Source organism: Heterocephalus glaber, unplaced genomic scaffold (genome assembly GCF_053883595.1).
Source record: "Heterocephalus glaber isolate CG9 unplaced genomic scaffold, H.glaber_assembly_v1.0 deba00001497, whole genome shotgun sequence".
Lineage (NCBI taxonomy): Eukaryota > Metazoa > Chordata > Mammalia > Rodentia > Bathyergidae > Heterocephalus > Heterocephalus glaber.
The window spans coordinates 5495956-5517757 of NW_028258320.1; the positions used below are offsets into that span (position 1 = coordinate 5495956).

Below are 21802 nucleotides of genomic sequence, written 5' to 3' on the forward strand. Positions count from 1 at the left end.
AAATTTAAAAACCATAAAAGCAGTATCAGTTTATAGAAAATCTTGGAATGTAGAAAAAGGCCCCTATAATTTTACTACTCCAGGAAACAGTTACTGACACAGTGGACTTGGTCTTGCCCTTTCCTGTGCTGAACCCTGTCCTGTGGTGTTTGAATGTGGGTGAGCTCTTCTGCATAGCTTTTTTTCTTTTTCCAGTACCAGGAATTGAACTCAGGCAGGAACAGTGCCACTGAGTTAAATCCCTGGCCCATGAGCTAAATCCCTAGCCGCCTTCTGCATAGCTTTTGTGCTGCCACTTCCAGTTCTGTGCTCTTTCCTCACAGACCAACTTTTATCTTTCCAAATTAAGATTCCTTTACTGATTTTTAAGAAAATTAAGATCATCTACTGACTTTCTACTGTGGAAAATGAAGGCCTCAGCATTCTTACAGCTCTGTGCAGACATTTTCCCTCCTCCCAAAATACCACCAATTTGGAGGAATTACTATGATAAAATAAATATATTTTTGCACCTGAAGCATGTGCGATTACATTTACTACATAGTTTTCATAAATGTAATCATAATTCCATGAAATTCCAATTATTTGTTTTTCATTATAAACGAGGCTATTAAGACTATGTATAGACAGAGCACTTCTTTGTTTTTTCTGGGGTTTTTTTTTTTTTTTTTTTTTTTTAATTTTTGGTACCAGGGATCGAACTCAGGTTCTTGTGCTTGCGCAGCAGGCGGTGAAACCACTGAGCTAAATCCCCGGCCCCTCTTTGTTTTGTTTTTGTGATACTGGGGGCCCAACTGGAGCTACATCCGTAGCCCTGTTTTGTTTTTTATTTTGAGACAAGGTCAGGCTGAGTTCCCCAGGCTGCTCTTGAACTTGCTATCCTCTTGCCTCAGCCTCCCAAGTCTGAGATTACAAGTGTGTCCCACTGGATGCAGATAAAACATTTATTATTGTGGGCTGGGGATTTAGCTCAGTGGTTCTGGCGCCTGCCTTGCAAGCGCAAGGTCCTGAGTTCAATCCCTGGTACCAAAAAAAAAAAAAAAAATTTATTATTGGCCCGGGGATTTAGCTCAGTGGTTCTGCGGCCTGCCTCACAAGTGCAAGGTCCCAAGTTTGATCCCCGGTACCAAAACAACAACAACAACAAACATTTATTGTTATTTCATTTTTTTGAATACGGGGATCTAATCCGGGGCCTTTCACATGCTAGAGAAGTGCTCTATCACTGAGCTACACGCCCAGCCTGAGCTTTTTTTTATTAAATACAGGATTTTTATTAAGCTAAATGTCTAAGGCATAGGAATGCCCTTGTTCCTTTTACCTTTATTTATTTTTTGTTTTTTTGAGACAAGGTCTCAGTCTGACCTTGAACTCTTTATACAGCTCAGGCTGGCCTTAAACTCCTGTGGATCCTCCTGCCTCAGCTTCCCGAGTGTTGAGATGACTGCTAGGATTACAAGTGTGCACCACCATCCCTGGCTTCTTTTATCTTTAAAGAAACAGAATCTATTTCTAGATTCTACTTTTTTTTTTTTTTTTGGTACCGGGGATCGAACTCGGGTCCTTATGCTTGCGAAGCAAGACGTGGAACCACTGAGCTAAATTCCCGGCCCTCTTTTTATCTTTTATTATTTTTTTTCTTTTATCTTTTATTGTTACTTTTTTTTTCTTTTATCTTTTATTATTACTTTTTTTTTTTTTTTTTTGGTACTGGGGATCGAACTCGGTCCTTGCACTTGGGAGGCAGGCGGTGGAACCACTGAGCTAAATCCCCAGCCCTCCTTTTATCTTTGAATTGAAGGACATCACATCCAGTGATTTTAGATACGCTGCTCAAGGTGTGTGTACCACTGTGCACACTGTGGACACCTCCTAGCTCCAGTCAGGAGGTCTTGTGGTTCCATTACCCAGATCATTCCTCAGCTCTCTGCTCAGCCACCGCTCCCACTCTGGGAAGATAACCACTCTTCTGAGTCCGTCACTATCGATCCATCAGTTATTTTGCCTGTTCACAAATTGGAATGAACTTTTTCTTTTTTTAAGACAGGGTCTCATATGTTGCCCAGCCTGGCTCAAACTCCTGCGCTCAAGTCATCCTCCTGCCTCAGCCTTCCGGGTAGTTGGGACCCCAGGCATGTGCACTGTACCCAGCAGGAATGAACACTTTGAAGGGCCTTGATGCACAGCCAGTGGGTGTCCCTTCAAGAGACAGGATTTCTTGTCTTCTCCTTTCCAGGGCCTCAAGCCACCACTGTCTGTGTCCCTGGCCTACCTCTTCTAGAGCAGGGGACAGCCACGGGCTGCCTAGGACTGTACAGGCATACACTGGGGGTGGAGTAGCCCAGGCCTCTTCTGGGGTGCAGACCCCAACAGATTACTTGTTTGACCAGGCCCAGGTGCAGCCACCGCCCCAGCCCCAGCCCCAGCCTCAGCCTCAGTCTCAGCCACCGCCATCCAACAAGCGTCCCAGCAACAGCACACCACCCCCCACACAGCTCAGCAAAATCAAGTACTCAGGGGGACCCCAGATCGTCAAGAAGGAGCGACGGCAGAGCTCCTCCCGCTTCAACCTCAGCAAGAATAGGGAGCTACAGAAACTCCCTGCCCTGAAAGGTACTTGAAGTCAGCCCAGTGGCTGCTGGACCAGGTGTGGGGTGTGAGGCGGTGTCAGAGCAGGGGTGCCGGGAGCAGGGTGGCAGCAGGGTGGGAGAGTGAAGGGCCTATGGCATAAAGGGTGGAGGAGGAGGTGCTGATGGTGGGGGCCCCACAGATTCACCCACCCAGGAGCGGGAGGAGCTGTTTATCCAGAAGCTGCGCCAGTGCTGCGTTCTCTTCGACTTTGTGTCGGACCCACTCAGTGACCTCAAATTCAAGGAGGTGAAGCGGGCGGGACTGAACGAGATGGTGGAGTATATCACCCACAGTCGTGATGTCGTCACGGAGGCCATCTACCCGGAGGCCGTCACTATGGTGGGCACTGGGAGGGGACAGGGCAGGGTAGGGCCCTGGAGGAGCCCTGGCTGTGGTGTGACCCGGCCACACCTCAGTTTTCAGTGAACCTCTTCCGAACGCTGCCACCTTCGTCGAATCCCACGGGGGCTGAGTTCGACCCAGAGGAGGACGAGCCCACACTAGAAGCCGCCTGGCCGCACCTCCAGGTGTGAGGGCAGGGACCGGGCACTCAGGCCACCACAAGGGGACCCTGGGGTCCTTGCAGAACACCTCAGTGCATGCTCCCTTTCCTCCACAGCTCGTGTACGAGTTTTTCTTACGTTTCCTCGAGTCTCCTGATTTCCAGCCAAATGTCGCCAAGAAGTACATCGACCAGAAGTTCGTCCTTGCTGTGAGTCCCTGAGGTCCCCCTTTTCCATGACCCCCTCACCTGTGTCCAGGCTGCTCTTTCCCTTCTGCTTAATACACCACATCTGGTACGAGGGCACCATAGGTGGGCAGTAAAGCCCTGGGCCCTCAAGAAGCTTCCAGCATAATCGGAGGTAAACACAAACACGCCTGCCCAGACACCACTTTGGGGGAGTGCAGCAGAATAGAATCCTCTGCCCGCCCCCCTGGATGTGGTGTCACCCCAGCCCAGCCTCCGTGGGCTGCTGCCTCACTCAGCCCTTCCTTTTCCTGTCCCAGCTCCTGGACCTGTTTGACAGTGAAGACCCTCGAGAGCGGGACTTTCTCAAAACGATTCTGCACCGCATCTATGGCAAATTCTTGGGGCTCCGGGCTTACATCCGCAGGCAGATCAATCACATCTTCTACAGGTGAGGCCAGCAGCCCAGGCCAAGGAGCAGACCCAGCCCTTGCTGGGGTGGGTGAGATAGGGCGACTTAGAAGGTGAGAGGCACATCAGCAAGGTGTCAGAGGAACCCTCTTCTGTACAGGTTCATCTATGAGACGGAGCACCACAACGGGATCGCTGAGCTCCTGGAGATCCTGGGCAGGTGAGGTGGGGTGGGGCCAAGATGCCTGAGAAGGATCAGGAGACTGTATTGAGCCTGGGCCTGACCTTCTGGTCCTAAAACCCTCCCTTAATTCCTAGTATCATCAATGGCTTTGCGCTGCCCCTCAAGGAGGAGCACAAGATGTTCCTCATCCGTGTCCTGCTTCCCCTTCACAAGGTCAAGTCACTGAGTGTGTACCACCCTCAGGTGAGCTGCCTTCCTCCTGAGCACTCCCAACTGGCAGACTGGGGGCGGGGGGCAGACAGGGCTGACAGTGAACGAGTGGAGAAATCTCTCCATACCCCCCGCCATCCATTCCGGGCTCCTGTCTCTGCCACTGATCTGAGATCCCCACCCCCTTCCTGTCTCCACCTTCTGCAGTTGGCATACTGTGTGGTCCAATTCTTGGAGAAGGAGAGCAGTCTGACTGAGCCGGTAATTCCCCTGTGGGGCCCGAGGAGCCATCTCCATAGCTCTTGTCAGTCTGTACCTTTTTTTGTTCAAGCCAGAGTCTCGCTGTGTAGTCCAGGCTGGCTTTGAACTCCCCTGTGTAGCCCAGGTTACAAGAGATGATCCTCCTCCCTCAGCCTCCTGAGTGCTGGTTTACAGCCGTGTGGTATATATACCCTTTTGAGCAGCACTACAAAGGGATGTTGGGGGGATAGCATGATATAGGTGACATGGTTTCCTCTCTCATGGAGAAGTAAACCCTATATATACCCAGGAAGCACATCCATGCCAGAGCACAGGAGCTTAGCAGAGGACACCCAAACTGCCCAGCAAAGTGGGGTGGGGCAGGGTGGCAGGAAGGCTCCCAAAGAACCAGGAAGTGATCAGAGCTTTTCCTTACATTCCCTTTTCACAGGTGATTGTAGGACTTCTCAAGTTTTGGCCTAAGACCCATAGTCCCAAGGAGGTGATGTTTCTGAATGAGCTGGAGGAGATCCTGGACGTCATTGAGCCCTCAGAGTTCAGCAAGGTGATGGAGCCGCTCTTCCGCCAGCTTGCCAAGTGTGTCTCCAGCCCACATTTCCAGGTGAGACACAGACCCAGCCGAGCCACGCTCCTATCTCCCAGAAACTCAGCAGCAGGTCCTGAACGAAGCACACAGAGCCCCAGAGTCCCACCTCTCCCCACCAGGTGGCAGAGCGTGCTCTCTATTACTGGAACAACGAGTACATCATGAGCCTGATAAGTGACAATGCTGCCCGCGTCCTCCCCATCATGTTCCCTGCACTCTACAGGAACTCCAAGAGCCACTGGAACAAGTATGGCCCTGGATGGGGCTGGGCACTGGGGTCTGGTTTTGGGAGCTTTGAGGATGTGGGAAGAACTGAAGACCAGGGACCTCACCGGAGGGACTGAGTGTGGAGAGGGACACGTGAGGGGCCTGTGACATCAAACTGCAGAACGGTGGCTGTATCCCATTGCTGCTTGGTCATCTCACAGCTCTGGTGACAATTCTATGCCAGGGGAAGCTGATGTGCTCTGCTTAGAGAGCATGGGTGAAGAATCCCAATGCTGTAGTAAGGCTTTCCTGCTGAGAGCAAGCACACTGTGGTGTAGATGTAGTCTACTGACAGGAGGTTGTCAGTATTGGTTAGAGGCGGGGAGCAGTGGGAAGAATGTAGGCTTTGGAGTATGGGGTGTGCAAAGAAAGACCAGTGTTAGCAGAGACCATGAAATGCCAGTTGCAAGGCACACTGTATGAAGCTCTGTGAAGCGGGAGCAGTAAACGAGAAAGCTCTTAGCAGAAACACCTCTGAGAAACAAATAGACTAGGGTCCTGGTGCTAAGGGGAAGCTCCAACCTGTACATCACCTTTCTTCTGGGTGGTAGGACAATCCACGGACTCATCTACAATGCTCTGAAGCTGTTCATGGAAATGAATCAGAAGCTGTTCGATGATTGCACACAGCAGTACAAGGCAGAGAAACAGAAGTGAGTATCTTTCTCCCTGGGAGGCTTTCACCTTCTACCTCTGGTTCCTTTTCCTTCTCCCAAGCCTGGCCCCAATCCTACTTGTGCTTCCACAGGGGCCGGTTCCGAATGAAGGAAAGAGAAGAGATGTGGCAAAAGATCGAGGAGCTGGCTCGGCTTAATCCCCAGGTAAGATTTTTCTGCCACTGCCCTGAACTCTGAGTGCATCTAGAGCTGGGGGAGGACTTTTTAGAGGAAGGGTTTGAGGCAGCCAGGCCACACCCCTTGGAAGTGGGTCTCACTGCCTGCTCACACCTTCTGTCCCTCAGTATCCCATGTTCCGAGCGCCTCCACCACTGCCTCCTGTGTACTCCATGGAGACAGAGACCCCCACGGCAGAAGACATCCAGCTTCTGAAGAGGACAGTGGAGACAGAGGCTGTGCAGGTGGGAGGGCCCTGGGGTGAGGGTTGGAGGGAGGAGCAGAAATAGTAGATCTGGAAGGAAAAGGAGATTAAGAGCAGCAGAACCAACACACAGAAGAAAACAGGGATCTCCTTGGAAATTAGCTACTAATCTTTATCTTCCCGTTCTCCACACACAGATGCTAAAGGACATCAAGAAGGAGAAAGTGCTGCTCCGGAGGAAGTCAGAGCTGCCCCAGGATGTGTACACCATAAAGGCACTGGAGGCGCACAAGCGGGCAGAAGAGTTCCTGACTGCCAGCCAGGAGGCTCTCTGACCCCCTTTACCTCCCACAGGGCCACAGCCCACTCAACAACCCTGGACGCCGGCCCGGCCCTCCACCCTGTGCTCCCTCCAGCTGACTCGGGGCAAGGCAGCACCTCTAGTTACCCTGGGGGATGCCGGCACTTGAAGCAGGGATACCCAGAGTGGGCCCGCTTCCCAAAACGTGTTCATGCCTCCATGTGGCTACTACAGACAGGGTGAGCACCAGTCTCAGTGCTTGGACAACGTGGGGATGCCTGTGCCCCTCCTGCTCCTGACCCCACAGCTCCCCTGAGGCTGCTCTGAGAAACAGGAATACATACCCTCCTCTTCCCCCATCCTCCTCTGAACTCTCTGCGTAGCTCTCCGCCTCTCTGTCCCCTGCAGAGGCGTGCAGGGAGCAGCAGGACATTATTCTCACCAAAGTTAGGCAAGCTCCATTGGCCCCTGGAGTGAGAAGCTGGAGGGTACTGACCCCCAGCAGCACAAATAGGCTCCCAGCCCCCACAGCGTGCAGGCTAATGGGGCTGAATTATCTCCCCCACCCCACCCCTGCCTGACAGACAGCAGGGGTCAAAAGGATAAAAGTATATAGGCCATGGACAAGAGATGAATACAGGGCCAGCTGGACCATGGCTGGGGTAGGGGGCAGGGGATGAGCAGACTCCCTCCGCGCTGCCCTTCTAAGGCAAGCAGCAGCCCTGGGGATCACAAACATGGAAGGGACCACCCTGCGGCTGACTGCTTTCCTGTGCTGTTAGTTCCCAAAGCTAGAAAGAAGGAAGCAGGGAGCAGTGCCCCAAGCATTGCTCCCCTGATACCTATTTATTTCCTTGTTTATGAGGATGCTAGGCAGCCCCTCATGTGTCCCCTTTAGACACTTTAAAAGGGGTAAGGGGCTGGGGAGGGCTGGACCCAGGTCCCAAGGGTACAGGCAGTGCGGCTTTTGGCTCTGTACATAGGGTGCTTTATTCTCCAGAGTGATACATGCTAAGGTGCGTTGGGCTTGGGCCGATGTCCCCATATGTATAGAATTGAATAAAGTGGGTCTCTGAGCAGAAGTCTGATTTGCCTTGATGTGAAGGGAAGAGAGTGGGAAGGAGGAAGATGGACATTACAACCAGAGAGGTGTTCAGTCCTGTGCTGGTTCTGGTCTGGAATGTAGGGAGATAAGGCAGCTCTCAGTGTGGTCACTTCCAGGCTGGAGGTGCCTGCCGGGCTTGGAGGGTTTTCTGTACCACATCTTCCCACTGGGCATCCGATATCTCCTGAGCCCAGGCAGGAACCCCTGGTGCAGGTAGGCTTACTCCAGCCATTGTCCTTTTCACCAGCTCCACGTGTTCTGAAATCATAGCCACAGGCTGATTAGGCAGTGGCAACAATGGGACCAGACCTTGTCATTCCTTGAACACAAAGTCCTGGACTGGTGGTCACCAAGTCCATTTTGATAATCCGTAGGCATGTCTGGTCCACCCTCAAGTCACAGAATAGCAATTCTGGATTCTGAGGTCTGTAAAACCTTAGTTTACAAAGTACCTTTCTAGGAATAAGGTGTTTCTCTGAAACTTCCCGCTCCTGGCTCAGGCCAGTGCACTTTATCATGATTCCTGAATAAAAGCAGATGTTTTTTACCTGGGTCCATGGGGATGGAACTATGGCTGCTCAGTGCTGCGGCTCCCTCCTCATCTTCGTCCTCACTCTCTAATGGTGGCTCTGGCAAATGAAGCCCCAGGGCCTGCAGAGCCAGAGAGAAGGCAGCTTGGGTCCAGCCTTTTGGGGAGTCACCTGCTCAGGAGTAATTCCCCCTCCAGCATACCTGGATCCGATCCTGGATGTCAGCAACCACATCTCCGTCCCCTACGGGTGCCAGCTCCACCTCCTCAGGTTCAGGATCTTGGTTCAGCGGCTGGTAGGAGTAGCCAGCCGGGCCTGCCCCTGTGTCCTCCTGCTCCTCCTCGGGGTCCTCACTGCTCCAATCCCCGGTGCCTTCTGCAGGGCCTTGGTGTGGCCCCAGGTCCTCGCTTTGGTTGGGGAAGATACGCTCGGGGCCCATGGTGTCTCCCTTTAGAACTGCTGCTGCCATGCGGGCTGGGGCTGTAAGAACGGGGTAGGGACCGGATGAAACCAGCCCACCTTCATCCTTTCGTCCACGAGACCAGCACCACTCACGGTCCACGCATCATCTTTACGCCTTTCCCTCAGTCTCTCTTCCCCGCTCAAGTCGGGGGCTCCTACACAGACCTTAGCCCTAGCCGCCTCGTTCCCCCAAGTCCTAAATCCACAGCCCAACCCAAAACTCCAGCACCCACTCTGCGACGCCCCCCATTCCAGAAACCCAGAGCCCCGCCACGCCCCTCCGATCTCGAGAATGCGGGGTCGCCGACTCCCCCTGCCAAGGCATCGCCGCTCCTCCCGGCTCCCCTCGGTACAGGCCGGCGAAAGCGCCTCAGGCCCGGTAGCGACGTCCCCGTCTGCCCCCACCGACTCTCGGCAGCAGGGTCCCCGAGGGCCTCACCCTTTCGCAGCCCGAGGCCCGACCCGCACCTTCACTTCCGGCCCGCCGAGACGCGCAGGGACTCCGGGTCCTCCAGCCCCGCCCCGTGTCCCTCACTGACGCAAGTCAGGACAAGAAGTCCACCCCTTGCCCCGCCTCTGCCATCCCCGGCTCAGATAACAAAAGACTACATTACTCAGTGATCCCCGCGCTCCTGACATAGCTCTGCACATGCGCAGAATCTCTACATAGGGTCCGGCGCACTCCTCAGCCCTTTCGACCCGCCTCCGGAAACCTGTGGACTACAAGTCCCAGGAGGAGCCAGGCTCCAGGAGGTCGGACCGCGCGCGTGCACTCCTAGCTGCCCGCCGGAAGACTGAGACTGGCTGTGTTTATCTCGTTGGAGACCTAGGCGTCGGTTGGCACGCCACGGGTTCTAGGCTGCAGGCAGTGCGAGGACCCGCGACCCCACCCCGGCCCGGCCTGGCAAGGTAGCCTAGGAGGGATTGAGGGGCAAGAAAGAATTAGGGGGGCTGGTGACCCTCTTGCCTAACGCTGTAGTCGTGGGGGAGGGGCCCGAGAGTGATGCTGTGGGGGTGGGAAGGGACCGGGGGATGACGGGAAAGGAGAGTGCTAATGGGGAAGCGAAGGGTTTGGGAGGATGGTGGGGAGACACTTGGGTGAGACCTGGTGCCTGGAGCAGGCAATGAAGGAAATTGAGGGAAGGCTGGGTTGTGAGGGGGACGAGGAAGCTGAGCATAATGGAAGAGTGAAGTGTGTGTGGTGATGGGGGAGGCTCAGCAGAGAGAAGAGAGCGATGGGATCATATTCAGGGAAGAATATCCGTGGCTGAAAGAGGACAGTGAATTATTAGTTTTTCTTCCTTTCGTGGAGGTAGAAAAATGGATGTTTCTTGGGTGGATCTGGGAGTTGTAGGAGAAGGAGAAATGAGAATACTGGAAAGCTTCCAGATTAAGAAGAGCCACAGAGGGGGATCAATACTTTAAGGGAATAGAAGCAGCTTGAAAGTGCCATAAGGATAGAGGATTGGGTAGACCCAGATTAGAGGAGCCCCTGAGACCCAGGGGCTTGCTCTTCTGGAGTCTGAGTTGTCCTTATGGAGGAGAAGCTAAGATGCTTTGTCCACCTTTGGTGGCATTGCTTGTGTCTACTGTGTGAACTTCTTGCTTTACCTGGCCGTATCTGAAGGGCAGGTAGAGGCTGTGGGGAAGATGAAGGACTTCGCTTTTTAAGCCTTTCACCTGTCTTAAGTGCCCCCACAAGCCCAGGTCCAGCATACTTTGGATTGAGAACTGGAGTAAGGAATCGAGAGTAGCTTCTGGCTGGGGCTATTTCAGGTTGGGCAGGATGGCTATTTAAAGCTGGGGTGCGGGGTTGGGGGATGTTGGATGGGTGGGACTGGCAAACCGGCTGAAAGCCATGTCTCCTTCCTACAAGGGGCCTCCCTTATTTGAGCTTTTTTTTTTTTTTTCTTCTGTGCCTGGGCTTCTGCCTAGTTCTTCTGTTTGCCAAGCTTTTTGAACAGGGAGCAGATGATCTGCCCAAACCCAGCAGGTGCCTGCCAGCAGAGGCACTGCCAGTTGCAAAAGGGTTTGCCTGAAAGAGCCTTCAAATTATCACCAAGTTGGTAGGTTGTCTCTTAAGAGACCGTGAGCTCTCTTGCCTGGCTCTTTCTTTTTGTCCTGCCCTAGGGCATTTTTGCTTCCCTTCTCCTTCCAGCACACACCCTACCCCTGACTCCCTTTCAGGGGCCCAAGTAGGGGAAGAACTGCTGGAAATGGCTTATTCTCTACCACACAGTGTTGGGGAAGTGGCAGGAGGAGGAAACCTCTTTCCCTACCCCCAGACCTAGCATACACATACCTTCCTGGCTTAAGTTTCCAGTTCTGGCAGCATACCAGGCACAGCTGTCAAAGGAACTCTTCATGCCTGTGGGGGCCCTGGGTGACCCGAGGGACAGCGGCTCAGCTTGACAAGAACTCCCTGTGAGGGCATAATCAACTGTGGTAATGGGGTTCCCTGACCTGGGTAGGGGCACTGCTCTACTCTAAAAGCTTTTTTTACTTTAAAGCACCCATGCCAGCTTTCAATGGGCTGGCCAGGCCTGGCCGGGCTATTAATAGCTATGTGTATTTTGATATCCCCACCTTTAAGAGCACAGAGATTCTTAGAGAGGTGGCAGACAGCAGAGCCAGAGACAAGGGAGCACACCCGCCTAGGAAGGGGGCTTAGAGCTTGTTCCAAACCAAGGAGAGGGTGGAGCTGCATGAGTGGGGTGGGGGCCAACCATGATCACCAGTGTCTGAGCTGGCAATCAGGTTGAGGCAGCCCCATCTTTTGTTGTGGGAGAGCATAGGGCCCAGGATTGCTCCTTGACCTTACTAGCTCCCTGGGATCAGGGCCAGCCATCTGAGCTAACTAGTGTCCCTGTGGAGGGGTGGTGTGGGAGGCACACTAGGGTGACACTTAGAGGTGAAGGCTGGTCCTGGGCAGTCTTGGTGAGCTGGCCAGAGGCCTTGCCTGAGGAGCCCGTGGCCCTGATTGTAAGCAGGTACCAGAGGCAGCAGGCCGTGCCGGGGGGGCATGTTGCTGTGACCAGTGGCCCAGGGGATGTTACGGTGGACGGTACATCTGGAGGGAGGGCCACGCAGGGTGAACCATGCTGCAGTGGCTGTTGGGCACCGAGTATACTCCTTTGGGGGTTACTGCTCTGGTGAAGACTATGAGACGCTGCGACAGATAGATGTTCACATTTTCAATGCAGGTAAACAAATGCTGTCACTGTCCCTGGGTGTCCACGGCAGGGAGGGGAATGGGCGGCTGGTTGAATTTTGGTGGTAGTCCCTGCGCCCAAGGGCAGTGGAGATGGTTGGGAAAAGGTGGACAGCTGAAGGGAGGTTCCCAGGGCTGAGCAGAGCTGTGCCCACAGTATCCTTGCGTTGGACAAAGCTGCCCCCGGTGAGGCCGGCCATCCGAGGGCAGGCTCCTGTGGTTCCCTACATGCGATATGGACACTCAACCGTCCTCATCGATGACACGGTCTTCCTTTGGGGCGGGCGGAATGACACTGAAGGAGCCTGCAATGTGCTCTACGCATTTGATATCAGTGAGTAGGGGGTCTCAAAAGAGAAGCTGTGTTCTGCCAGATGGTGCCTAGGGGCCTGGGAAAGGTTTGGTTGAGCCAGGGGGAACAGGGTACCCAGAGTTTAGGAGGGAACATCCGAGGGTGCTGACCTGGCTCCTTCTCTCACTTTCTTCAGATACTTACAAATGGTCCACACCCCGTGTGTTGGGAGCAATTCCTGGAGCCCGGGATGGACATTCTGCTTGTGTCTTCGGCAAGATTATGTACATTTTTGGGGGCTATGAGCAGCTGGTAAGCCTGGGGAAAGCAGAGGTTTAGTATGGGAATGATAAAGAGAAGGGGGAATAAGACAGTGGAATGGGAGGCTTTGGCTGTTTGCAGGTTTAAGGGGAAGGCTGGAGAGTCAGTGTGACCTTGGTCCCTCTTTTCTAACTTTCTCTTTTCAGGCGGATTGCTTTTCCAATGACATTCACAAGCTGGATACGAGCACCATGACTTGGACTCTTATTTGTACGAAGGTCTGTCTTTTCTTCCTCTTCTAAAAGCCCTGCACTTCATAGAAGAAATCATGGGAGTTCAAACTGAGCTGCTTCCCTCCCAACATCCATGCTGACCCACCCTGCCTCTCTGCTTCTGCCCAGGGCAACCCTGCACGCTGGAGGGACTTCCATTCCGCCACAATGCTGGGCAGTCACATGTATGTCTTTGGGGGCCGTGCCGACCGCTTTGGGCCATTCCACTCTAACAACGAGATTTATTGCAATCGTATTCGCGTCTTTGACACCAGAACTGAAGCCTGGCTGGACTGTCCCCCAACGCCAGTGCTGCCTGAGGGGCGCCGGAGCCACTCAGCCTGTGAGTATCTGTTATTTCTGGGTGGAGTCCCCTGTCCTATCTTCCTCACTCTTTGTTGAGACAGAGTTTTGCTAAATTGCCAGGCTGGGCTGGAATTTAAAAGTCCTCGCTTAGCCTCCCATAGTCCTGGGATTACAGGCGTGTGCTGTGCAGCCCTCTGCTCTCCAGACTCTTGACACTCCTCTGTCCTTCCAGTTGGCTACAACGGGGAGCTGTACATCTTTGGTGGCTATAATGCAAGGCTGAACCGGCACTTCCATGACCTCTGGAAGTTTAACCCTGGTAAAGAGCACTACCTTTAGGGGAGAAACAAGGAGCAACTGAGGTGGGAGGAAAAGAATAACCATCCTGAGCAGATGAGGGGCTGGGTAGTGGAGGTACCCGGACCGGGCAGGTGTTGAACTTCTGTGTAAACCTCTCTTTAGTGTCTTTTACCTGGAAAAAGATTGAACCGAAGGGGAAGGGGCCGTGTCCCCGCCGGCGCCAGTGCTGCTGTATTGTTGGTGACAAGATTGTCCTCTTTGGGGGTACAAGGTTAGGAGGAGAAAAGGGAGGGCTCAGGGAAAGGCAGAGGTCTGTGACTAATAGGGGAGTGGGAAGTATCTCAGCAAGAGGGTCTTGCGGGGAGTTTTCCTTCTTATCTTCAGCTCTTTTGATCCCTACAGCCCGTCTCCTGAGGAAGGCCTGGGAGATGAATTTGACCTCATAGATCATTCTGATTTACACATTTTGGATTTTAGTAAGTAGTTACTTCTGAAGTGCATCCACTGGCAGGGCACCTGTCCTTGGGTGGTGATCTCCAGGACTGGACCTTTCCTTGGCTTTGACCAGCTTCCTCCCCCAACTCCTCCCTTTAAGGCCCTAGTCTGAAGACTCTGTGCAAACTGGCAGTGATTCAGTATAACCTGGACCAGTCCTGTTTGCCCCATGACATCAGGTACAGTGAGTGTTTGCAAAGGAGGAACTGGCTGGGGGTGAGTGAGCAGCACAGGTGTGACCCAATTAGCTCACTCTCGGTGTGGAGAACACGGGCATTTTTGTCCTCCTGGAGATGTAATGTTCTTGTGAGTAATGAGATGGAAGGAGCTACGCCTACCATGTAATCAAACTGTCAGCTGGGTAAATAATATTGAAAAGAAACCAGTTTTTTGAATGAACCTCAGAGGCATCACTTCCTGAGACCTGAGATTAGACAGTTGTTTTTGTTAATATTTGAGAATGGCTGATTAAGTCTTTTATCCTAATTGCAAAGTACAGTTCAGGAGCCTCTGGATCACCTTAGTTCTAGAATTAAGGGAGGACCTGACTCCTCACCCCTGAATTCCCTTCTTAGGTTCAGATCAAGCACCAAGGGTTATTACACTGGGTCATTCTGAGACACTTCCCTCTGCTAGTGTCACTGCGCTTTAACTCTTACTTGCTGAGAGTCTATGTGTTCCATATTTGATGATGGAGCATACAGGTTGGGTCCCAGACTGGCCCAGGATTGACACATGTGCAAGTGCCTGACACCAAGTAGACTGGTTAGGTCTTGGCATAAGGAGGTACTTGGTCAGTAGAATGAAAGGATTGTGGAAAAGAGAGAAATTTAATTTTAATATGATAGGATAGGTGAGGGAAGCCTCAGGGAGGGCAGGAGATCTGAGTCAGGCCAGGTTTAAAAACATCAACAAGAAATGCACTTGAGCTAGGAGGTGGAAGGGTGAGTGGCAGGATCTGTGGTGGGTGGGGACTAATCCTTAGACCTAATAGTGCTGACAAGAAGAGGTGGGTGGTTGTGGGTGCTTGAGCTTTAGAAAGGCATTGCTGTGCACATAGCTTTGTTCAAGGAATTCTGGGCTTCAGGTGAGGGGCTTCCCCTCTGTCCTTTCTAAAGACTCCCTCCTCTAGGTGGGAGCTGAATGCCATGACCACCAACAGCAATATCAGTCGCCCGATCATCTCCTCCCACGGGTAGGAGGACTGCCGCCACCCTCCTGCGCCTGCTGTAGTCTTCAGTGCCCCTGCCACCTCTCACCTGCCTGCCCGCCTTGGACCCGGACTCAGTTACCTCCACGTGGAGTTGCTGGACTAGAGGTGTTTCTGTGCTGTGAATTAAGTGGGGAGCTGGCGGGAGCGAGGGCCAGGTCCCTCTTCTGTCGGGCCGAGGGCCCCTTCCCCTTGGTGCTCTGTACCCATCCACCTCCCTCCAGCTGCTCCTGGGCCTCTGCTCTGCCCCAGGCCATCCAGTAACCAGGCTCTGCTGGGAAGGGAGGCGAGTGGGGAGAAGGGGGAAACGTGCAGTGTCCGAGCCTCAGGAGCTTCCCTCTCCTCGTGCCAACCTCCCTCCTTGAGCATTGCTAGCGAGAAGCTGCAGCTGCTGGCGCGCGACCTCCTCTCCCGGACCCGAGGAGGCGGGGCCCAACCGATCACCCTTCCCCTCCCCGAGCTGCTGGTGCACCCCGAAGCTCAGCCAGCTCTTGTTTTATAAAAATGAAGTAAAACGTGCCCCGCGTGGCGTGTTCTTGTGGAATAGCGTGGAGGGAGGGAGGAGTTTGCAGTGGCTCGGGGGACTGAGGGCGGGCGCCCCGAGGTTCCAGGTTCCCAGCAGAAGTGTTAGCCCGAGGCCTGGCAGGGTAACAGGTTGCTGGGCGCCGTTTTGTCTTTGGGTGGGGCTGGGGAGGATCGACGGTCTCCTAGCTTCAGCCCCGCCCTTGGGACGCCCGGAAAAGGGGGAGGGGAGTGGCAGCGGGAGGAAGTGACGTCATTCCAATGCACCGCGGAAGCCACCCATGCCCAGAGTTGGTCCCTGCGCGGGGCCTTCGGTCCGTCGTCCCTGTGGGACCCAGGAGAGCGGGAATGAGGGCGACGGCGGGGACCTGGAGCTGGGGGCCGCAGCCTGCTACCTGCCAAAGGGTAAGGGCCTGGGATCCGGGTTGGGGGAGTGCTCTGCAGTTCTGGAGAACTGTGAAGGGGGCGCGTGCAGCGCAGGGAAATGGGGGTTGAGAGGCGCCTACTAGGGCCGGGGGTTCACTGGTTCCGCCGCCTGCCTCGCAAGCGCAAGGTCCTGAGTTCGATCCCCGGTGCCCCCCCAAAAGAGGTGCCTATTAAAGGTAAATATGAGAGGAGTAATAGCGCGGAGGCAGGGAAGGCTTTGGGTCGCCGGGGGAACGCTCAGTAGGTCGGGATGCAACAAGTTGCCCAGGTGTTTATTGAGCATCTTCTGTGTAGGTACAGTTTAGCTGTTGGAGGGACCCAAGTGAATAAAGCCCTTGGGCGGCTCACCTTTCAGAAAGGTCAATTAAAGCCGGGCCTGGTCATCTCAGCACCTGAGAGGCAGAGGCAGGATTGCCACGACTTCTAGGCCAGCCTGGGTTACGTAGGGAGACCTTGTCTCAAAGTGTGTGTGTGTGTGGGGGGGTAGTTTAAAAAGGCATACAAGTAAATTAGTACATAAAAAGGAAATAAAACCCCGAACTGTACACTTCAAAAGAATGAATTTTGGGCGGGGGATTTAGCTCAGTGGTTTCGCCGCCTGCTGCGCAAGCGCAAGGACCTGAGTTCAATCCCCAGTACCAAAAAAAAGAATGAATTTTATGGTATGTGGATTGTATCTTAAGTTTTTTCAAAAAAGAAGATAAAGGCTATGTAGAGAAAGTGGGGAAGGGATTGTAGTTTTAAATACAACAGAGAGGGCCTTACTGGGACAGTGACATTTCAGCAAAAGCTTGAAGATCTCGTGCATAGGATGAGAGGTGGGAACACACCTTCCTACTCTGGAACTGCTTGCAGGAGAGTGGACTGGCGGGGAGTGAGAGGACGATTCCTGGGAATTGGAATTAGAAGTAATACAGTGGCCGGTCACAAGGGAACTTTGAGGCCATTGTAAGACATGGCTTTTACTCGGAGCAAGATGGAAGCCATGGGGAGCTTTGAATTCAGGGGTGCTGTGATGTAAAGTTTGTGTGTGCAGAGAGAACAGATTTAATGTCTCGTGGGCAGAAGAGTGAGGCTGAGATTGGGAAACCTGTGTGGAAGCTGGGGTGTGGACGGAGAAGAGGTGCTGAGAGCTTGAGTCAGGGCCACCAAGGCCCTGTAGGGGGGACCTGTGAATTCAGAAGAGAGGGTGCAAAATCTGACTCTTCCACCTCCACAAGCAGAGGCTGCAGCTTGCTGAAACAGCTCGAGTGAGGTTTGAGTGTAGAAGCAGTGCAGCCTGTGCTGCCTAGGACTTACAGTAATGATTGGTCCATGTGGGGGCACTGGAAACACCAGCTGTCTAAGGGTTGGGGATGGGCTGTTGTCTTTCTTGTGTGGGAGATTGGAAGCTTAGTTGTGTGGCCTCCCCCTACCCACACTGTTGCAGGCATGGCTGACATGTCATTCGAGGAGCTGTTGGAACTGCAGAGCCAAGTGGGGACCAAGACACACAAAGAGTTGGTAGCTGGAAACAGCGCTAAGAAGCCAGGTTCTAGAGCGTCTGCCCAAAATGCCCGTGTTGCAGATAAGCACAGGTGAGAGTCGGGCCTGGCCCAGGAGGTGGCAGTACCTGGGGTTGCTTGGTAGCAGGCGGGAAGCCTTTGACCACACTGGAATCCCCTTGACCCACCCTTTCATATCTCTGTAGGCCTCTGGAAATGTCAGCCAAGGTCCGAGTGCCATTTTTACGGCAGGTCGTCCCCATCAGTAAAAAGGTAAGGAAGAGGCAGGGAGCACTTAGTGAAAGGAGACTGAGCGGTCCATCTGATACTCTCCCAACTCTCTGAAGGTGGCGCGGGATCCCCGCTTCGACGATCTGTCAGGGGAGTATAATCCTGAGGTATTCGACAAAACTTATCAGTTCCTGAATGACATCCGAGCCAGAGAGAAAGAGGTGGGCAGCCTGAGGCTGGTTGGTGGGGGTCTTTGGGGACAGGGGTTAGAGATGGACAGGTGGGAGTGGGAAGCATTATTTTCTGTAATTTGTTTCTCTTAAAATTCTATTTCATTAGTTTTCTAGCTGTGTGACCATCACAAGTTACTTAGTCTCTGTCTGTTTTCTTTTGGTATAGTGGGCAAGTTTTCTTCTCTACATTTTTTTTTTTTGGACAGTCTTGCTATGTAGTCCAGGTTGGTCTTGAGCTTGTGATTCTCCTGCCTCAGCCTCTTGATTTCTGGGACTATAGCCATGTACCACTGTGTCTGTCTGGCTTTCTAATCATAAGAAGGATGATAAGAGCTGGGGGTGTAGCTCAGCAGTAGTGTGGTTCTGTCCCCAGCACCACACACGCGTGCGCGTGCACACACACACACACACACACACACACACGCACACAGGGATCATGAAATTCCTACCTCACAGCCTCATCATGTTAGCGTTTGTGAACTCTTGAATAGCACTTGGCAGAGTCTCAGCTGACAAACAGAGCATTAACTGTCCTGCTCCTTCTACACTGTACAGCTGGTGAAGAAGCGGCTGAAGAAGTACCGCTCAGGGGAGGAGCATGAGAAACTGCAGCAGCTGCTTCAGCGGCTGGTGAGTGGGTGGCCATGGGGAACAGTGGGAGGCAGGGTGATCAAAGCCCCTTCGCCTGCTCATCCCATGTCCCATCTGCCCTCCCCAGGAGCAGCAGGAAGCGGCCCAGCAGGAGAGGAAGAGGCAGCAGGAGCTTCGCCTGGCCCTGAAGCAGGAGCAGCGGGCTCAGGCCCAGCAGGGCCATCGGCCATACTTCCTCAAGAAATGTGAGTGGGGTGCAGCTCTGGTGGGGTGGTAACAGGGACAGTGCTGAGCCCAGGGACAGGGAACCATGCAGGGTCAGTGAGGTTTTTTTGGGGGGGCGGGTAACCGGGGATCGAACTTGGGACCTTGCACTTGCAAAGCAGGCACCAGAACCACTGAGCTAAATCCCCTGCCCTCGGTGAGCTCTTTTAAGACAGGTGGCGTGGAGAGCCACATCTGGCAGTGCTTATCTGTAATCTCAGAACTAGGGAGGCTGAGGCAGGAGGATTGCTGAGTCCAAGGCCAGCCTGGACTATATAGTGAATTCAAGGCAAGCCTACACTATAACAAGACCCTGTCTCAAGAAAAGAAAAAAAAAAGTAAAAAGAAAATGAAAATGAAAGGAATGAATATTGGATCCCATGGTGACTTGTGGGAATAGTAGAGATGAACTATTTGCAACTAGTCTTGTATCCCTAATTCAGTTATGGCAGAAATTGTCTTTTCTCTCTTCCACTCCCAGCCCCCCACCACATGTGTGTGCTGGGCTGGGCACGTAGTAGTAGGAGTTCAGTAGTAGTAGGAATTCAGCATTGGCTCAGTTGAGTGAGACTGGGATCACTCGAGAAGATGGCTAAAGCTGGGGTGCAGCTCAGTGGTAGAGTGCTTGCCTAGCAAGTGCAAGGCTCTGGGTTCACGTAAAACCAATTGGTCCCCACACAGAGATTCCTACCCCAGCCTGGGGAACTTGAGAGGGCGGCTTCCTCTTTTCTCATCAGCTTGCTTTCTCCCTGCTGTCCAGCTGAGCAGCGCCAGTTGGCCCTAGCGGAGAAGTTCAAGGAGCTGAAACGCAGCAAGAAGCTAGACAGTTTCCTGAGTCGAAAAAGGCGTCGCAACGCAGGCAAGGACAGGAGACAGCTGCCTTCGAGCAAAGAGTAACAAGGAGTGGTCCTGTCTGCCGCTCCCAGGGAAATGCAGATCTGTGGGGCTGATGTGGGGCTGGCTCATTCTGCTGGTTCTTTCCTGTTCAAGGGCAAGGATCCCAGTTGCCTCAGAACCAAGTTGGCTCAAAGACAGGAGGGGTCTTGGGCGGCCCTCTGAGTGGAGAGGAAATGTCGCTTGGCCACTGCCGTGCCACACTGCCTCTGAGTGGAGGCAGTCATGTTCTCCTTCATCCTTGCCTTAACCCAGTAGTTCTGGTAGAGAAGCAGAGGGCCCATGGGATCTGTTCACATATGAGCCGCGTCATAAACATTCTCGTTAGCACCTTTGTATCTTTGTTGTTTTTGTGGGCGACTTAGAACTGTTGTATTGGGCTATGTATGGGGTAGGCAACCAAGCCCAAGCCTTGTGAAATCAAATGAGAGGCCATTCCCACGATTTAAATCTGGGCCCTGTTCTGGGCATGGTGGTGCTTGCTTGTAATCCCAGCACTCAAGAGGCTGAGGCAGGAAGATTGCAAGTTCAAGGCCAGCCTGGGCAACTTAGCAAGACCCTGTCTCAAAAAGGAGCCAGGTGTGGTGGTGTATACCTGGAATTCCAGCTCTCTGGGAGGCTGAGGTGGGAGGATAACACAGTTGAGCCCAGCCTGAACAACTTTAGGGAGGCTTTCTCAGAAAATAGAAGCCTGGGGATATAGCTCAGTGTGAAGGCCCTGGGTTCAGCCCCCAATACTATAGATTAGATAGGTGATAGGGAAGGTAAGAAATAAGAAGGATAAATGGGTAGATGGTAGGTGGGCCAGGGAGGTAGCTCAGTGATAAACTGCCCTTGAGTTTGATCCTTAGGGGGTTTTTTTTGTTTTTTGTTTTTATTATGGGGAATCAAACTCAGGTCCTTGCAGGCGGCAAAACTACTGAGCTAAATCCCCAGCCCGATCCTTAGGTTTTTGTTTGACAGTGTCATGTGTAGTTCAGGCTGGCCTTGAACTCGCTATGTGGTGCAGGCTGTCCTCAACTCAGTGATCTTTGTGTCTCAACCTCCCAAGTGCTGGGATTATAGCTATATCACCACGCCCAGCTTGATCCTTAGTATTGAAAAATTTAAAAAAGGAAGCCAGCTGCCCTGTTGGGTGGTTCTGAAGGCAGAGGTGGCTCGGTTCTCTGGTGTTGGTGATGACAGGTGGTGGCTGTGCCTGAATTCAGCCACTCCTGGGTTCCAGCAGATCAGCCAGAGCAGAGTTGGCTGGGTGAGTTGTGTGCTGAGGGCAGGCAGCACAGGAGGCAAAGTCCGGGACACTCAGATTTGGGGACTTCACTCACTGCAGAGGAGCAGGAGGTGCCTCTGAGAGATGAGGGCAGGTGACCTGGGAGTGCTTCAGGGGAGGTCAAGGTGAGAATACAGCAGGGGGAGCAATGGGAGGGGTGGAAATTCAAGAAAGTCCCAGTGTCTCTCCTGTGTTTGCTAGCCTGGCCACTGCAATGCATAGCAGGGGACAGCACAGAAGAGCAGCAAGCTGACACTCGAGCACATGCTAAAGGACAAAAGCACGGCCCAGCCCAGGCAAGTCCGTGACTTCTGGTACAGAGGTGCCCAGGTGACAAACTTGCAGTGACTATGGTGCCCCAAGCCCTCTACAGCCCCAGCATGCTGCTGTCTGGCTGCCTCTGCCTGAGGGCATCCATGGGCCAACAGATTGGCACCTGCCATGTGGCCATCAACCCCACCCTGCAACTCCCCAGCCCTGGCCTCTTTCTCTTTTGGGCCGTATTCCAAGTCCAGCCCTGGGTGATGCCAGTCCCTTCCATCTGGCCTATGCCCTCTTACCACCTGACTCTCCCTCCTCCCAGCTCCTGTCCTACTGGGCCATGGGAACTGAGGACTCCCCTCCTCCCTGCCAAATGGCCCTGCCATATGCAGAGCTCCAACCTGGCACTGGGTGCCCTGGCTTTGTCTGGTCTGGCCTGCCTCAGTGCAGGTGGTGGCAGGGCTTGCCGAGGACCTGCTGAGGTAGCAATTCCAGGACAGCATATGTAGTCTGCTCACCCGGAAGGGGCAGGAACATAGGACAGGCAGAGGAGCAATCTGGAGGAATTGTTAGGAGATAACCAAGCTGCAGTAGTCATGATGGTA

General features: G+C 53.3%; 4 protein-coding genes across 17 annotated transcripts in view; 3 read left to right on the forward strand and 1 right to left on the reverse strand.

The window, feature by feature from the left end:
* The window catches only part of Ppp2r5d (protein phosphatase 2 regulatory subunit B'delta), a 20295-nt gene extending 12636 nt beyond the window's left edge, over positions 1-7659 (forward strand). For both annotated transcript variants that reach the window (XM_004846537.3, XM_021259788.2), the window contains exons 3-16: positions 2391-2613; positions 2771-2970; positions 3048-3158; positions 3251-3343; positions 3640-3770; positions 3891-3950; positions 4049-4157; positions 4332-4385; positions 4816-4986; positions 5091-5218; positions 5790-5891; positions 5987-6059; positions 6200-6316; positions 6474-7659. In XM_004846537.3, the coding sequence (XP_004846594.1) occupies positions 2391-2613; positions 2771-2970; positions 3048-3158; positions 3251-3343; positions 3640-3770; positions 3891-3950; positions 4049-4157; positions 4332-4385; positions 4816-4986; positions 5091-5218; positions 5790-5891; positions 5987-6059; positions 6200-6316; positions 6474-6611 (1710 nt within the window). In that variant the 3' untranslated portion in view covers positions 6612-7659. The remainder of the gene's footprint in view (positions 1-2390; positions 2614-2770; positions 2971-3047; positions 3159-3250; positions 3344-3639; positions 3771-3890; positions 3951-4048; positions 4158-4331; positions 4386-4815; positions 4987-5090; positions 5219-5789; positions 5892-5986; positions 6060-6199; positions 6317-6473) is intronic.
* Positions 7543-11098, reverse strand: Mea1 (male-enhanced antigen 1). Of its 3 annotated transcripts, none has more exons than XM_021259793.2 (4): positions 10977-11098; positions 8415-8692; positions 8231-8333; positions 7543-7940 (listed from the first exon to the last, which is right to left on the reverse strand). In XM_021259793.2, exons 1-4 carry the CDS (start codon positions 11038-11040, stop codon positions 7789-7791), a joined length of 597 nt encoding a protein of 198 aa, XP_021115452.1. In that variant the 5' UTR covers positions 11041-11098; the 3' UTR covers positions 7543-7788. The 3 variants fall into 3 exon arrangements, with proteins under 3 accessions (XP_021115452.1, XP_021115453.1, XP_012928279.1); XM_021259794.2 differs by lacking the exon at positions 10977-11098 and adding an exon at positions 9143-9308; XM_013072825.3 differs by lacking the exon at positions 10977-11098 and adding an exon at positions 9114-9278.
* Positions 9382-15540, forward strand: Klhdc3 (kelch domain containing 3). 11 transcript variants are annotated; one of them, XM_087184576.1, is made up of 12 exons: positions 9382-9583; positions 11665-11877; positions 12043-12219; positions 12374-12489; positions 12645-12716; positions 12840-12895; positions 12986-13053; positions 13249-13335; positions 13479-13587; positions 13719-13792; positions 13912-13990; positions 14930-15540. In XM_087184576.1, exons 2-12 carry the CDS (start codon positions 11724-11726, stop codon positions 14952-14954), a joined length of 1017 nt encoding a protein of 338 aa, XP_087040702.1. In that variant the 5' UTR covers positions 9382-9583; positions 11665-11723; the 3' UTR covers positions 14955-15540. The 11 variants fall into 11 exon arrangements, with proteins under 11 accessions (XP_087040702.1, XP_021115448.1, XP_012928277.1 ...); XM_021259789.2 differs by having other exon boundaries at positions 9389-9583; positions 14944-15540; XM_087184575.1 differs by lacking the exon at positions 9382-9583 and adding an exon at positions 10991-11098 and having other exon boundaries at positions 14944-15540.
* Positions 15541-15665: 125 nt separating this feature from the next.
* Rrp36 (ribosomal RNA processing 36) lies at positions 15666-19996 on the forward strand. The gene is made up of 7 exons (XM_004846534.4): positions 15666-15948; positions 17399-17546; positions 17660-17726; positions 17801-17905; positions 18473-18547; positions 18636-18753; positions 19533-19996. The coding sequence occupies exons 1-7, from the start codon at positions 15825-15827 to the stop codon at positions 19667-19669; spliced, it is 774 nt and encodes a 257-aa protein (XP_004846591.1). The 5' UTR covers positions 15666-15824; the 3' UTR covers positions 19670-19996.
* The last annotated feature ends 1806 nt before the right edge of the window (positions 19997-21802 follow it).

What these genes read in the sequence shown, in the direction of transcription:
- Mea1 (XM_021259793.2), bottom strand. Translation starts at nt 11,040, where the DNA reads ATGAAGAGTTCCTTTGACAGCTGTGCCTGGTATGCTGCCAGAACTGGA. An exon ending in TGGAAACTTAAGCCAGGAAG is followed by an intron (nt 8,693 to 10,976) that starts GTATGTGTATGC and finishes CCGTTCTTACAG; the next exon opens with CCCCAGCCCGCATGGCAGCA. An exon ending in ACATCCAGGATCGGATCCAG is followed by an intron (nt 8,334 to 8,414) that starts GTATGCTGGAGG and finishes CTGGCTCTGCAG; the next exon opens with GCCCTGGGGCTTCATTTGCC.
- Klhdc3 (XM_004846533.4), top strand. Translation starts at nt 11,724, where the DNA reads ATGTTACGGTGGACGGTACATCTGGAGGGAGGGCCACGCAGGGTGAAC. An exon ending in TGTTCACATTTTCAATGCAG is followed by an intron (nt 11,878 to 12,042) that starts GTAAACAAATGC and finishes CTGTGCCCACAG; the next exon opens with TATCCTTGCGTTGGACAAAG. An exon ending in TTGGGGGCTATGAGCAGCTG is followed by an intron (nt 12,490 to 12,644) that starts GTAAGCCTGGGG and finishes TTCTCTTTTCAG; the next exon opens with GCGGATTGCTTTTCCAATGA.
- Rrp36 (XM_004846534.4), top strand. Translation starts at nt 15,825, where the DNA reads ATGCCCAGAGTTGGTCCCTGCGCGGGGCCTTCGGTCCGTCGTCCCTGT. An exon ending in TCCGAGCCAGAGAGAAAGAG is followed by an intron (nt 17,906 to 18,472) that starts GTGGGCAGCCTG and finishes TACACTGTACAG; the next exon opens with CTGGTGAAGAAGCGGCTGAA. An exon ending in GCCATACTTCCTCAAGAAAT is followed by an intron (nt 18,754 to 19,532) that starts GTGAGTGGGGTG and finishes CCTGCTGTCCAG; the next exon opens with CTGAGCAGCGCCAGTTGGCC.